Below are 12,982 nucleotides of genomic sequence, written 5' to 3'. Positions count from 1 at the left end.
TTTTTTAATAGACAGTGATGCGAGGATGGTCTGAGTATATAATACATGAAAAATATAATAAAGAAACAAGAAAAAAATCTGTGATATATTTTGTATCAGTTATTTGGGTCGCTAGTTTTAATTAAAAATGAGTTCTGACTATAACACAGACAAGTCTACCGTACATTAATCACAACATTGTACATTCAGCCTTATAAACAAACGTAGCGAACAGAAAACTTCAAACACCGATGGGTTTTACGTATTTACAAAGTCCACGAACTCTACAGCTCTCAGTCATACAAACATAATCCATTTCAATGGCAGGAGGAGTTAAAATAAACAAACCTTAGTTTGACATAGTCCGTATCATTTGGTATTAATTCCACTATATTGTGCACGACAAACAGCTGTTAATAATATTCTTAATTCATCCATAACATGACGTCATTGTTATCCTATGACGTCACGTCAATTCAAGGTCAAAGGTCTTGTCCTCACTCCTGTCATTGGAATTGTTTTTATATTCATAAACGTACATTTTCGTACACTTGAAAATAATCAGACTGTACATTTATGTCTTTACAATATTTACATTGTCTTCTGTATATTGAGGTTGGTAGAGGGCCGTCTTGAAGCATTCCATGGGGCCCTACAGATGACAATATGGGGCCCCGTTGACCAAGTATAGCATGAAAACTTTGGACAATAATATTTTAGGACTTTTGAATATTTTTTTGTATTTTAATAAATTAATGTTAAAATAGTTTTATTTTTCACCCTTGATGGATCAAACGAATATTGCAAGAACAGAAAAACACACAGTATAAGCAGTTATATCAGGTTTTCTGGAACTTCTGACAATGTGGTCCTTGACCACAGACCCCGTGTGGCCTTATGACGGCACTGCATTGACAAAACTATATTTATGTATGAGAGCTTGTTCTTTTAAATTCATATTAAACACAAAGAGTAAATTCATGTTGTTTTTTCTAATTAATTAAATCTCATTAAGTATAAAAACAAACTATGATAAGTATTGGAAATGACCTTAAGTAGATTACAATATATATAATACTGTTTACATTAACTCGCTCGAGGGCCGAGCTTTCGGAGACAGGATATTCCCTGAAAAAAGAAATAGTCAAGTTAAGATAATAATAATATACTTAAGTCCATATCATATAACTACAAAACATAATATAAAAAAAAATAAAATATATAGTTGTTGCTGACTCTACTCTTGACTTATTTATTGAACTGATTCATCACTATATATTATTACTGTTTAAAAGGTATTATTATAAGCTATATGTATAAGTTTCTATCTATCGTTTATATAAGACTGCTGATCAGTATATGAAAAAGTTTTCATCGAAATTAATCAGCAGTAACCGGTGGTAGCTTTACGTAAAATGTAATTCTATAACGTTATGTTTCAGGATTCCTTGTCAAAGGTTAATTGAACAGGACAACTCACCTGTTCCTGGTACTCTTGTCTCGTGAGCCAGAAGTTGTCCCGGTTCTTGCAGACCTCGGCCAGGACGGCGCCTCCGATGAAAACCATGTCCTTGCGTCGCGGGGGATCCTCTATGCGGATCTTGAATTTCTGACAAATTGAATCATATATTGAAAACAAATCGTTCTTGTGTTTACAAGAGTCGAGATGGCCTAGTAGAGTCGAAATGGCCCAGTGGTAAGAACGCGTGCACCTTAACCGATGATTGCGGGTTCAAACCCAGGCAAGCACCGCTGATTCATGTGCTTAATTTGTCTTTATAATTCATCTCGTGCTCAGCGGTGAAGGAAAACATCGTGAGGAAACCTGCATGTGACAAATTTCATAGAAATTCTGCCACATGTGTATTCCACCAACCCGCATTGGAACAGCTTGGTGGAATATATTCCAAACCTTCTCCTCAAAGGGAGAGGAGGCCTTTAGCCCAGCAGTGGGAATTTACAGGCTGTTTTTGCTGTCGTTTACAAGAAGATTCATGACTTAAAGTTGATATATGTTTGTAAACAATCTGTCTATGCGTCATGAATGAGACATGCATAAGTTGTGTGTCACGTATTTATCATACTTAGTGGTAGGTTCTAGTGCAAGGTCTGGGGAGGTACCACTACCAACTCACAAGATATTCTATCGCCAAATCTATATTAATATTATAAATGTGAAAGAAACTTTGTCTGTCCGTTTGTCTGTCGTTCTTTCACGACTAAACCGCTGAACCGAATTTGATGAAATTTGGCAACACATGATATGAAGCAAACATGAACTCCATAAAAGGCTACGTTTTTGCCTAACATGTCGAAACCAACACCCTTAAACACGCGCGATACCACGGGCGACTACTAGTATTATACAAAAGGATTTTTGTCTTCTAGTTGATAGGGCGAGTGAGTCAGTAACCACAGACACAAGGGACAGATATCTTAGTTGCCCAAGTTGGTGCTACATTGGCAAAGGAACATTACATCCAGCGCCAATATCTATAGGCCGTAGTGACCACTCCATTAGTTGGCCCATGGGCTGTCCATGTTTAAAAACAAAAAAAAATATGAGACAACATCACATACATTACTCTGATCCCAATGTAAGTAGCTGAAGCACTTGTGTCATGGAAAATCAGAAGCAACGAAGGTACCACAAACACCCAGACCCAAGACAACATAGAAAACTAATGATAATCTATATCGACTCGACAGGGAATCGAACCCGGGACCTCGGAGTGGCGTACCCATGAAAACCGGTGTACACACCACTCGACCACGGAGGTCGTCAAAAGTCTCAAGTTTGTGTCCCGCATTGGGGGGGGGGGGGGTCGTTCACTCACGGGGCAGTAGTGACCACTCCATTAGGCCCATAGGCCGACCATGTATGTGTGTGTGTGTGTGGGGGGGGGGTCACTCACGGCGAGCTTGTCGGAGTCGTTTCGCAAGACCCGCTCGAGGTAAAGCTGCTTGATTTCGCGCTCGAGACGCGACGGCAGCCCCGGGTACATGGTGGAGCCCCCCGACAGTACAATATGCTTGTACAGCTCGTTGCGCATGTCGATGTCGGCCGCCTGAGGGACGACGATCACAAAATCAAAAATCAAAATCAAAGTATACTTTATTCAAGTGCGCTTTTACAAGCACTTTTGAATCGTCATTTAACAATTAAGAAGGTGAAGCTACCACCGGTTCGGAAAGTAGATTCTACCGAGAAGAACCGGCAAGAAACTCAGTAGTTACTCTTTTTCAACATTTAAAAAAATACAGTCATGTTAGTTAATTTTTAAGTTAATACAATTTATAATTAATATATCCTGCCTGGAAGTCAACAGGTATTAATTCCACGCTTTTTTATCATCTACAAAATCTTGTATCGAATAATACGCCTTTTTCACCAATGTATTTTTTATAAACGATTTGAATTTACGAGACGGCAAAGTTAAAAATGTCTGTGGAATTTTATTATAGAAATGGATACCTTGCCCCAAGAAAGATTTATTGACTTTGCGGAGTCGGAAACTTGGAAACTTTAAAACACAGTTATTAATAGTCATTATTTATAACCGTCAACAGTAAAATAGGCTATTTGACTGGTTTTTAAAATCCATTTTATATTATTTAGTAGAAGTTAAGGAACCCAGTAAGAGTTGATTTTTTTATTTCTAGTACAAATTTGCCGAAATATATCGTATTAAAAATTCCAAATTTAAATAACGCGCGAAAACGCTACTTGGACAATATGGCGCTGCAATGGGGTTGGTGACGTCACTTTGCTGTATTTTAATCTGTGGTACGTATGGTAGAAAAGCAAAGTTTACAACAAAATGACTTCATCATAAGCCCGGCAAATCAGGAGCGTTTTGTGTCACGTGACAAACGTTTAAAAAAATTCATTTTTATTTATTGATTTTTGAATAAATTAAGTCTTATTTTCAAGTTTCGTTAGTAAATAACCATTATTAAACTCATAATATACACTGATTACAATAATTCACAATTTATTTTTCGCAATGTCAAAAAGCCTATTTCAAATCTTCATTACATAGTATAAAACAAAGTCTTACTCTACGATTTCCCTATGTATGCTTAGGTTTTTTAATATACGCAATGGATTTTGATGCGGTTATATATTAAATTAATTTGTAGTATATTCAGAGTCGGATTTAAAGGTCTGGAGGCCCTGGGGCCACAAAGCAGTGGATGCCCTAGACCAACAGGAGCGTGGAGATCCTAATAATTATATCATGGATTAATGAATTAACTTAAGCTTTAATTAATTTGAATCAGTAAGTATTTCTTGACTGGTATCGGTAACTTTGAAAATATTAATTAGTAAGATTATTATAATTTGACTTTATCTCGGTATTTGTTAACTCACTGAAAACTTTTGTGGCCCCCACTTATGTGGAGGCCCCAGGGCCGTTGCCCCGGTTGCCCTTCCCTAAATCCGACCCTGAGTATATTTAGTATCAGCATTGTACCCAACTATCCGAGGTCGCCAGTAATTATTACAGTTAGTAGGCACCTGTATAGTGTTGAAGACCAGTTCCGCGATGCCCTGACCCTCCACGTTGATGAGATGGGGCTGGAACAGCGCCTCTGGGGCCTCGAACCTTTCACCTCCCACTTTGATCACTCTTCCATCCGGTAGCTGTGACAAACGTACATTTTATTTACTTAAAAAAAATAACTCTCTCACCTCACAATCAATACTTTATCTCTCCTGAAGTGGTTTTCGATCCTTCCAATTCGACGATTGAAGTAAGAATGACCATTTCTAGGCTTACTCCTAGTATTTAATGTTTACACGCCCCTCCTTCGACTGTAGCAACATCCGGTTTCGATCCATTTTAAAAAACAATTTAGTCAAAACCGGATGTTGACAATCAACGCAAATTGTAACAACTATTTAAATCGAATTATTTATGCTGATAATACTTTAATACATTAAAACAATAAAATATGATCATATTAAAATAAATATGCTAACATATGTATAAGCCCATAAAATTTACCCATAATTTTTTCCACAACTTCAAACCTTGGGTAGGTTTCACTGATCCCATAATCTACCGCTAAACAATAATAGTATGTTTTTAATGTTGCCAGTGTAACTACAAGGAGGGACATAACATCTCACTTCTAAAGTATCCGGTACCACTGCGAATGATTATGGGTACAATATAAATAAATAAATATGAGACAACATCACATACATTACTCTGATCCCAATGTAACGCTGAAGCACTTGTGTTATGGAAAATCAGAAGTAACGGTACCACAAACACCCAGACCCAAGACAACATAGAAAACTAATGGTAATCTACATCGACTCGGCCGGGAATCGAACCCGGGACCTCAGAGTGGCGTACCCATGATAACCGGTGTACATACGTCGACGTCAATTTGAAAGATAATAAATTCACGACTTAACTTTTACATTGACGATTGATAAATTGAAACGAATTAACAAAACGGTGACGGTTTTTTTTTTACTTAGAGTATAGGCAAATAAATTCTCATCAATTGTCAAGTGACTACAATAATCCATGGATATTTCCAGCATCATTTTTTCCAGTGGAATTTTCGACATCTTAGATAAGAGTCGAGATGGCCCAGTGGTTAGAACGCGTGCATCTTAAGCGATGATTGCGGGTTCAAACCCAGGCAAGCACCGCTGTTTCATGTGCTTAATTTGTCTTTATAATTCATCTCGTGCTCAGCGGTGAAGGAAAACATCGTGAGGAAACCTGCATGTGACAAATTCCATAGAAATTCTGCCACATGTGCATTCCACCAACCCGCATTGGAACTGCGTGGTGGAATATGTTCCAAACCTTCTCCTCAAAGGGAGAGGAGGCCTTTAGCCCAGCAGTGGGAAATTACAGGCTGTTATTGTTTGTAGAAATGATAAGCATTAAAATTCACTTTAAGCTTCAAAATGGGGGTAGTCGAACAATGTAATGAATTCAAGCAAAAATAGCCCTTAATACTGACCACGTAAGGTTCAACGAGCACGGTCGTCTCCCAGGCGAGGCGCTGTTCTTGCTCTACGTTGTATCCGATGTAGCAGAGTTTCTCCTTCATCATACGAACCGTCTCGAAGTCAGCCGAGTGGTTGAATGCATAGCCCCGAAGAAGCAACAGCTGTGGACCATAGATGTTGTCGCCATTAAAAAAAAAACTTAATAAAAATATATTCGGTGCAAAGTTGGCTAGCCTGTTTCGACAAGTGGCGACATCTGCAGCAATCTTACATCAAGTGATTGACGGATGGGAAGTGCACTTTTACTTCGGCGCCCTAGTGAAGATAACATCGCAGGAGTGGAATTTTGGATATAAGTAAAACAAGTGTTGGGTATCATTTATGTTTTTTAAAAAATAGGTCGAATATTTCTAATGATTGTGATTGTGTTGATAATTTGTGAAATTGCGATTAAAGTATAATAAATAGATCAAAAGTATATTAATTCAAGTGTTTCGTATATTGGTTCGCAGTAACAAATATGTAATGTACTAAGTTTAAATGTAATGTATGATAGAATATGTAATGTGTTATGAGACAAATTTATATATCGTAAATTAAAGTGAAGCGTATTAAGTAGTATTGGATATTAAATAAATGCGTATTTAACATTGTTTGTTTTTATAGATTACATTAACATATTAGACTACTTTAATAACTTTAGACTTTCAGAGTAAATTTAGACTTTTGATATATGTATATTCTAGAAAACAATTTTCGACCTCATTAATATGATTAAATTAAATGATCTTCATTTTTTGTCTGTGTGGTACTCAAAATGTCACAGGTTGACAACATGCAGCCATAAAGTTAATAGTAAAATAATATAAATTTATTTTCTTCTACAATTAAGTAATTAATAGTAAGTTAATAATAAAGTTATTTTTTTTTTACAATTATGCCCTTTCCCCCTTCTACAATCTCCCCCATTTAAGTGATGGTGCTTATAACTTGTCCCTACTATACTGACCTTGATGAGGTATCTCGTTATATCTCTACCCGCGATATCCAGCCTCCTCGTGAGATGAGGGAGTGCAAACTCCTCGTACACCGGGCATATATGAGTCACTCCATCACCTGAGGAAATATTTAAAAAAAAATAACCACAGACAAGCCAGTCTAGGACGGGTATCCCGGCCCGACTGGATACCGCATGGTCAACTTGAATGAGGTTTATATCTTATTTTAACCAATTATATAAACCCAAAAACATTCAACAGCCAATCTATACATATGTTATTTATTTTGAATATAAATGACTCATATAACATTTTGTTTGTATGTTATGACAGTGTTTACTAATTACAGTGACACATCTCGTGCTCGGATAGAATAACATGATGACGAAACGTGTATCGTAATGTTGTCTTAGATTTTCGCGATTATTACACATTGAAATTAAACTAGTTTTAACGGATTTAAATCGCGTATATAAGACATCACAAATCTACCCGTGACCACGAACGCTGTAAAGTGCTCGAAACGTCGGGATGATAAAAATAATTAATATACGCGATTTAAATCCGTTAAAACTTGTTTTATAAACGTGAATCGTTATATTTAGGTCTCGAACACCTGAACATAGAATACAATATATCCAGTACATGCCTTAAATCTACTTAAACTATATATGTAAAGAACTATGCCTATAAAGAAAGCATTCCTCACAATAGCAATAGTAACTTAAATTTGCTTACAAGTAATATGATCTTATGAATACAATGAATCTAAGCCCAGCATTGGGATATTTGTGTATACATACCAGAATCGACCACCACTCCTGATATGAGACCCTGAGCGTAGAGCGTTAGGACAGCTTGTATAGCGATATACGCGCTGTCGAATCCGTATTTTTCAAACATAACCTAAAAATATAAATAAACAACTTAAATACATAATTCTTAATAGGCTATTTGACTGGTTTTAAAATCCATTTTATATTATTTAGTAGAGGTTAAGGAACCCAGTAAAAGATGATTTTTTTATTTCTAGTACATATTTGCCGAAAAATATCATATTAAAAATTCCATATTTAAATAACGCGCGAAAACACTACTTGGACAATATGGCGCAGCAATGGGGTCGGTGACGTCACTGTGCTGTATTTTAATCTGTGATACATATAGTAGAAAAGCAAAGTTTACAAGAAAGTGACTTCATCATAAGCCCGGCCAATCAGGAGCGTTTCGTGTCACGTGACAAACGTTTGAAAAAATGCATTTTCATTTATTGATTTTTGAATAAATTAAGTATTATTTTCAAGTTTCGTTAGTATATAACCATTTTTACACTCATAATATACACTGATTACAATAGCTCACATTTTATTTTTCGCATTGTCAAATAGCCTATTCAAATAATGCATAATGATTAGGTAACGTTCAAAAAGTTAATAATAGTTCGACTGCGTGATGACAGATGTCGCTAGTAGTACGTTGCGAGGGGTCACTGACCTCGATCATCTTCTCCCTATTTTTCGTGGGGTTCATGGGCGGTTCGGTCAGTAATATCTTCGTTTCCTTGGGGTCGATGTTCATCTTGCTCGGCCCGAACGTGTAGTCCCAAACGTGACACATATCCTCCCAGTTCCGAACGACCTGAGAACAATTGATTATAAATAAATTTATGCATAACATAACTTGGTGATAGGGATTTGAGCAAGCCCGTCTGGGTAGGTACCACCCACCCATCAGTTATACTACCGCTAAGTAACAGTACTCTGTATTGTTGTGTTCCGGTTTGAAGAGTGAGTGAGCCAGTGTAACTACAGCCACAAGGGACATAACATCTTTGTTCCCAAGGATGGTGGCACATTGACGATGTAAGGAATATTTAATATTTCTTACAGCGTCATTGTCTATGTGTGATGGTGACCACTTACCATCAGGTGGCCCATATGCTTGTCCGCCAACCTATAACATAAAAAAAATAACACTCCAAAGTAGGTACTAATAATGTAAATAAATGTTATATACATATGTATAGAACTTTTTTTTTGTTAATCATAATTTAAATGTCACATCAACATCCTGTAAATTTCCCACAGCTGGGCTAAGTCCTCATCTCCCTTTGAGAATCAACCACGCTGTTCCAGTGCTGGTTGGTAGATTACACATGTGGCAGAATGTCGTGGACATTAGTCACATGCGGGTTTCCTCACGAGTTTTTCCTTAAACGCCGAGCACAAGATTACAGACACAAATTACGAACATGAAAACTCAGTGGTGCTTGCCTGGGCTTGAACCCGTAATCATGATACACTTTAAGATGCACACGATCTAACCACTGGGCCATCTCGGCTCGTATTTTATTTAAATGTCAAATATAGTGAATTCAAACAACATAATTAAGAAAAATATATATCTATAAGTACTTACGCCATTCTCCATAGGATAGCTGACTTCAAGCATTGATCGCAACTGTGACGCTTCATCGCCAACCATTAAATCCTGAAAATGATCTTATCCTTGAGCACAGAGCATAAAAAAATATTGTATTATTAGTGATTAAAAAAAAACAAAAAACTGCAGTTAAATGCAACAAAAACAATCAAATGCAGAAACTAAATTTACTAATGCCATAAAAAGCAATGTACATATCAATTGCAAGTATTTATTTCATTAAACACATATTTCATAAATGCATGACGGATTATTACTAAACTAACATTCTCGAACAAATAATTAATAATCAGTAATTATGATTTCAAAAAAAGATTGACAACTCTAACACTAATACTTCAACGTTTAACATTATAATTTAACATTTATTCAAAAACAACAACATAAAAAAATAATCAAAATATTACTTATCAAGAAACAATTTAAGTAATCGTACATAGTGAGGTAATTTTATTTAAATAAAAATATACTGAAATCAATGATTTCTAAAAAAAATCTAGTTTCATTTCGAAAGCATTTTAAAGATCAAAAATATCTGCGCCAATAGATTTTGCCGCTAATTACTTGCGACAGTTTGACTTTAGAACAATATTTATGACTCAAGTATAGTACGACACAATTCAAATGTAGCATCGACAAAATTCGTAAAACCGATCACATTCCAATTAAGAACACTATCCCAAACTATCAACATTTATTTCATATATGAATATGATCTTTACACAAACGTTATAACTTGTAATATGATATGACCTAATAAATTCGTCAATTTGACACGTCGATTTACATGCACTTGCTGTCTCGGGTTGAACTGACGTGAGAATCTATAGCGACGAAAAGCGTCGAATGGCTCGATAGGGAGATATTTCTGTTCGTTGTGTGAATCGGCAGTAATCGGTTTTATAAAATTTGCCGATGCTACATCTAAATTTTATCGTACTATATTAAGCCCAACACTGTTTCCAAAACAGTGTTACCAAATTATTTTGATGTCGGCCATATTTTTATTGTTACGAAGATTTGTTTAGATTATCTTTTACGTCCAATTGGTGAAACCTAGTTACATTCATCAATGTTCAGGAATAAGCTAAAATAAATCAATCCACATACTGACTGTTTCTTAAATATGTTATATAAATATGATTCAATGTATATAGCTTGTATAAAATCTATTTAATAATATATGTATTGCTATAATCGAAAATAAAATATTATATGTGTATTAGCTTCTATGCAACATAAATAAAAAATTTGAAGCTAACTTTGTTTGTCTATGGTTTTACCTGAATAATCTCGTTATCAAACATCTGGTTGGCATGAAAGTTTAATATTAAACTTACAAATATTATTTAAAAAATAATTTGTAAGACTACAATATATTTATTTAAATAAATATATTGTATTTATTTTATACAATATGTTAATTTTAACTATAGTATGTTGATTAGTAGTGAATTTGATTTGATTTACAACTAATCTTTTTTCTATGGAAGAACAATCTATACTTATATTATAGATGTAATATTAAATATCTATTTCACTTAAACCAATAAACCGATGTAGATGAAATTTATTAGGCAATTTTTTTCTCACCAATTTTTATAGGGGGTAACATAAAAGCCGTGGGATTAACCAGTAACCTATATATAATCATTTATTTTATGTATTACAACAATGTCACTTCTGTTGGATGTTTGTAATAAATAAATTTATGAAAGGAAAATAAAATACCTGTTTGTAAATTTGTATTATCACAAATTGTATACATTTACTTTTTTACACAATCAGATCTCAGAATAGATTATTAACTGACTTTTTTTTATTATATTACCTGTTGTTGCATATCATACAGAGTTCTAAATATCTATATGAAATTAGGATAAGATTTTGAAAACTTAATTATGTATATGATGAAAACAAATAATGTAACAAGGATTTTTTATTTAAGTTCATTATAACTTCCTGTACAAGTAAGCTTGATCTTTTTGACAGATGGGGGGGTAAAAATTAACCCTACCACTTACACACTAAATGACTTATTCACCGTTTAAATATTTCTGTTAACTTTACTACAATTGTTATATTACTTCAAATAACCATTTTCACTGCATAAAACATTAATGTAAAAACAACATTGATTATCACAACTCTTATCACAACACAGTTTATTAGTTTTTTTTTTTTTTAATATGCAATAAATCTCATGCAAGGACCTGAATACACTTACTTTTACACAAATACCCTGGAAAATATTGAAAATATTTAAATAGTTTTCACTCATAATACCAAAGTTGCTTTTATTGTTACTGACCATATTAAAACAGATTTATGCTGATCCAAAAAATAAGAATGTTACTCAGAATGGTAATAAGTTTATAATCTGTAGATTTACAATGTATTACATTGGGAAGGCAATTGCCTACATCAGAATTCTTCTTACTAAAGGGCCAGTGATCATACACACTTGGACACTGAATTGCCAGATTTCCTTACAATATGAATTGTTTGCACTCAGTGTGAACTTAAGTAATAACTACAAGATGGTAATGACTCACCCTTAAACCTGTTAACTAGCAGTATATTAGATGATTGAATATCAAAACTGGCAGGTACAAATCCCTACTACCACACAAAATGCTAGGATAAAACTTTTGTAAATGATTAACATATTAACTAAAAACCCCAATTAATAGTAGAAAATTTTCAATCATTTTAATTTTGATAATATAATTGCAGTTTTTTTCTATTGATATGAGTAATTCGTATTAGAAACAAAATATATATAAATATTTGAGATTGATGTTTAATATACCGTAACAGCTACTTTTTAATCTGCTACAGCTGAAAGAACAACATTACTCATAAGTCGAAAGGAAATTCGTACATACCTTGACATCAATATCGCCGATCTTATTTTCAGCTCTTATAATTGGTCTTCCGACCATTGATGGGAAAATAAAAGCAGGGAAGTTACTACCGGCGTATCCACACTTCACAAACTGAAATATCAACATTTTACCGTGATGAATCAGTACCTTATCTTCAAGTAAATGAAATCAATTTTTTTTGTTCTTGTGTAACTTACGCCTGTGCCGTTATCACAAACGATAACTTTCCTTCCTTGGTCGTCCATTTTTAGAGTATATTATTAAGTTATTTAATAATTATTGTAATTTTAATTAAAATCGTATTTTTAATAAAATAATCAAATGCTACACCCCACGGAGCACAGGACGTTTAACATACGTCAATTTTCGATATGACAATTGACGTTTCTGATTTAACAGAAGCTATGATTCAAAAATATACCTATATATTTTTAAAATAATATATTTAAATTGAAACGTGAGACAAAATTTTTAAATCAATATTATTTTTTTAATTGAACATATTAAACATAATATAAATAAAATCCCGAAATAAAGTGATATTATGAATCCTCCTTTAATGTTAATAATAAGGTATAAAAATATTTATGAACTACTACGAACAAATATTTTTATATTATTTAAAAATAATGTACATTTCTTTCGTAAGATTTAAAAATATATCTTTAAAAAAAAACTTTTAAAACGAATAT

The 12,982-nt window shown here is 34.0% G+C and overlaps 1 protein-coding gene across 1 annotated transcript; it reads right to left on the bottom strand.

Annotated features, from left to right (window-relative positions):
- Positions 1-674: 674 nt before the first annotated feature.
- On the bottom strand, positions 675-12,663 carry LOC124540791 (actin-related protein 2). Its single transcript, XM_047118507.1, has 11 exons — positions 12,488-12,663; positions 12,291-12,401; positions 9,379-9,450; positions 8,455-8,598; positions 7,764-7,866; positions 6,972-7,078; positions 5,974-6,123; positions 4,502-4,627; positions 2,895-3,047; positions 1,460-1,588; positions 675-1,107 (listed from the first exon to the last, which is right to left on the bottom strand). The coding sequence occupies exons 1-11, from the start codon at positions 12,533-12,535 to the stop codon at positions 1,066-1,068; spliced, it is 1,185 nt and encodes a 394-aa protein (XP_046974463.1). The 5' UTR covers positions 12,536-12,663; the 3' UTR covers positions 675-1,065.
- Between the last annotated feature and the right edge of the window lie 319 nt (positions 12,664-12,982).

Source organism: Vanessa cardui, chromosome 26, assembly GCF_905220365.1.
Source record: "Vanessa cardui chromosome 26, ilVanCard2.1, whole genome shotgun sequence".
NCBI classification, from domain to species: Eukaryota; Metazoa; Arthropoda; class Insecta; order Lepidoptera; family Nymphalidae; genus Vanessa; species Vanessa cardui.
Note: the sequence above shows the minus strand (reverse complement) of the source record. Positions and strands in the feature narration are given on the sequence as shown.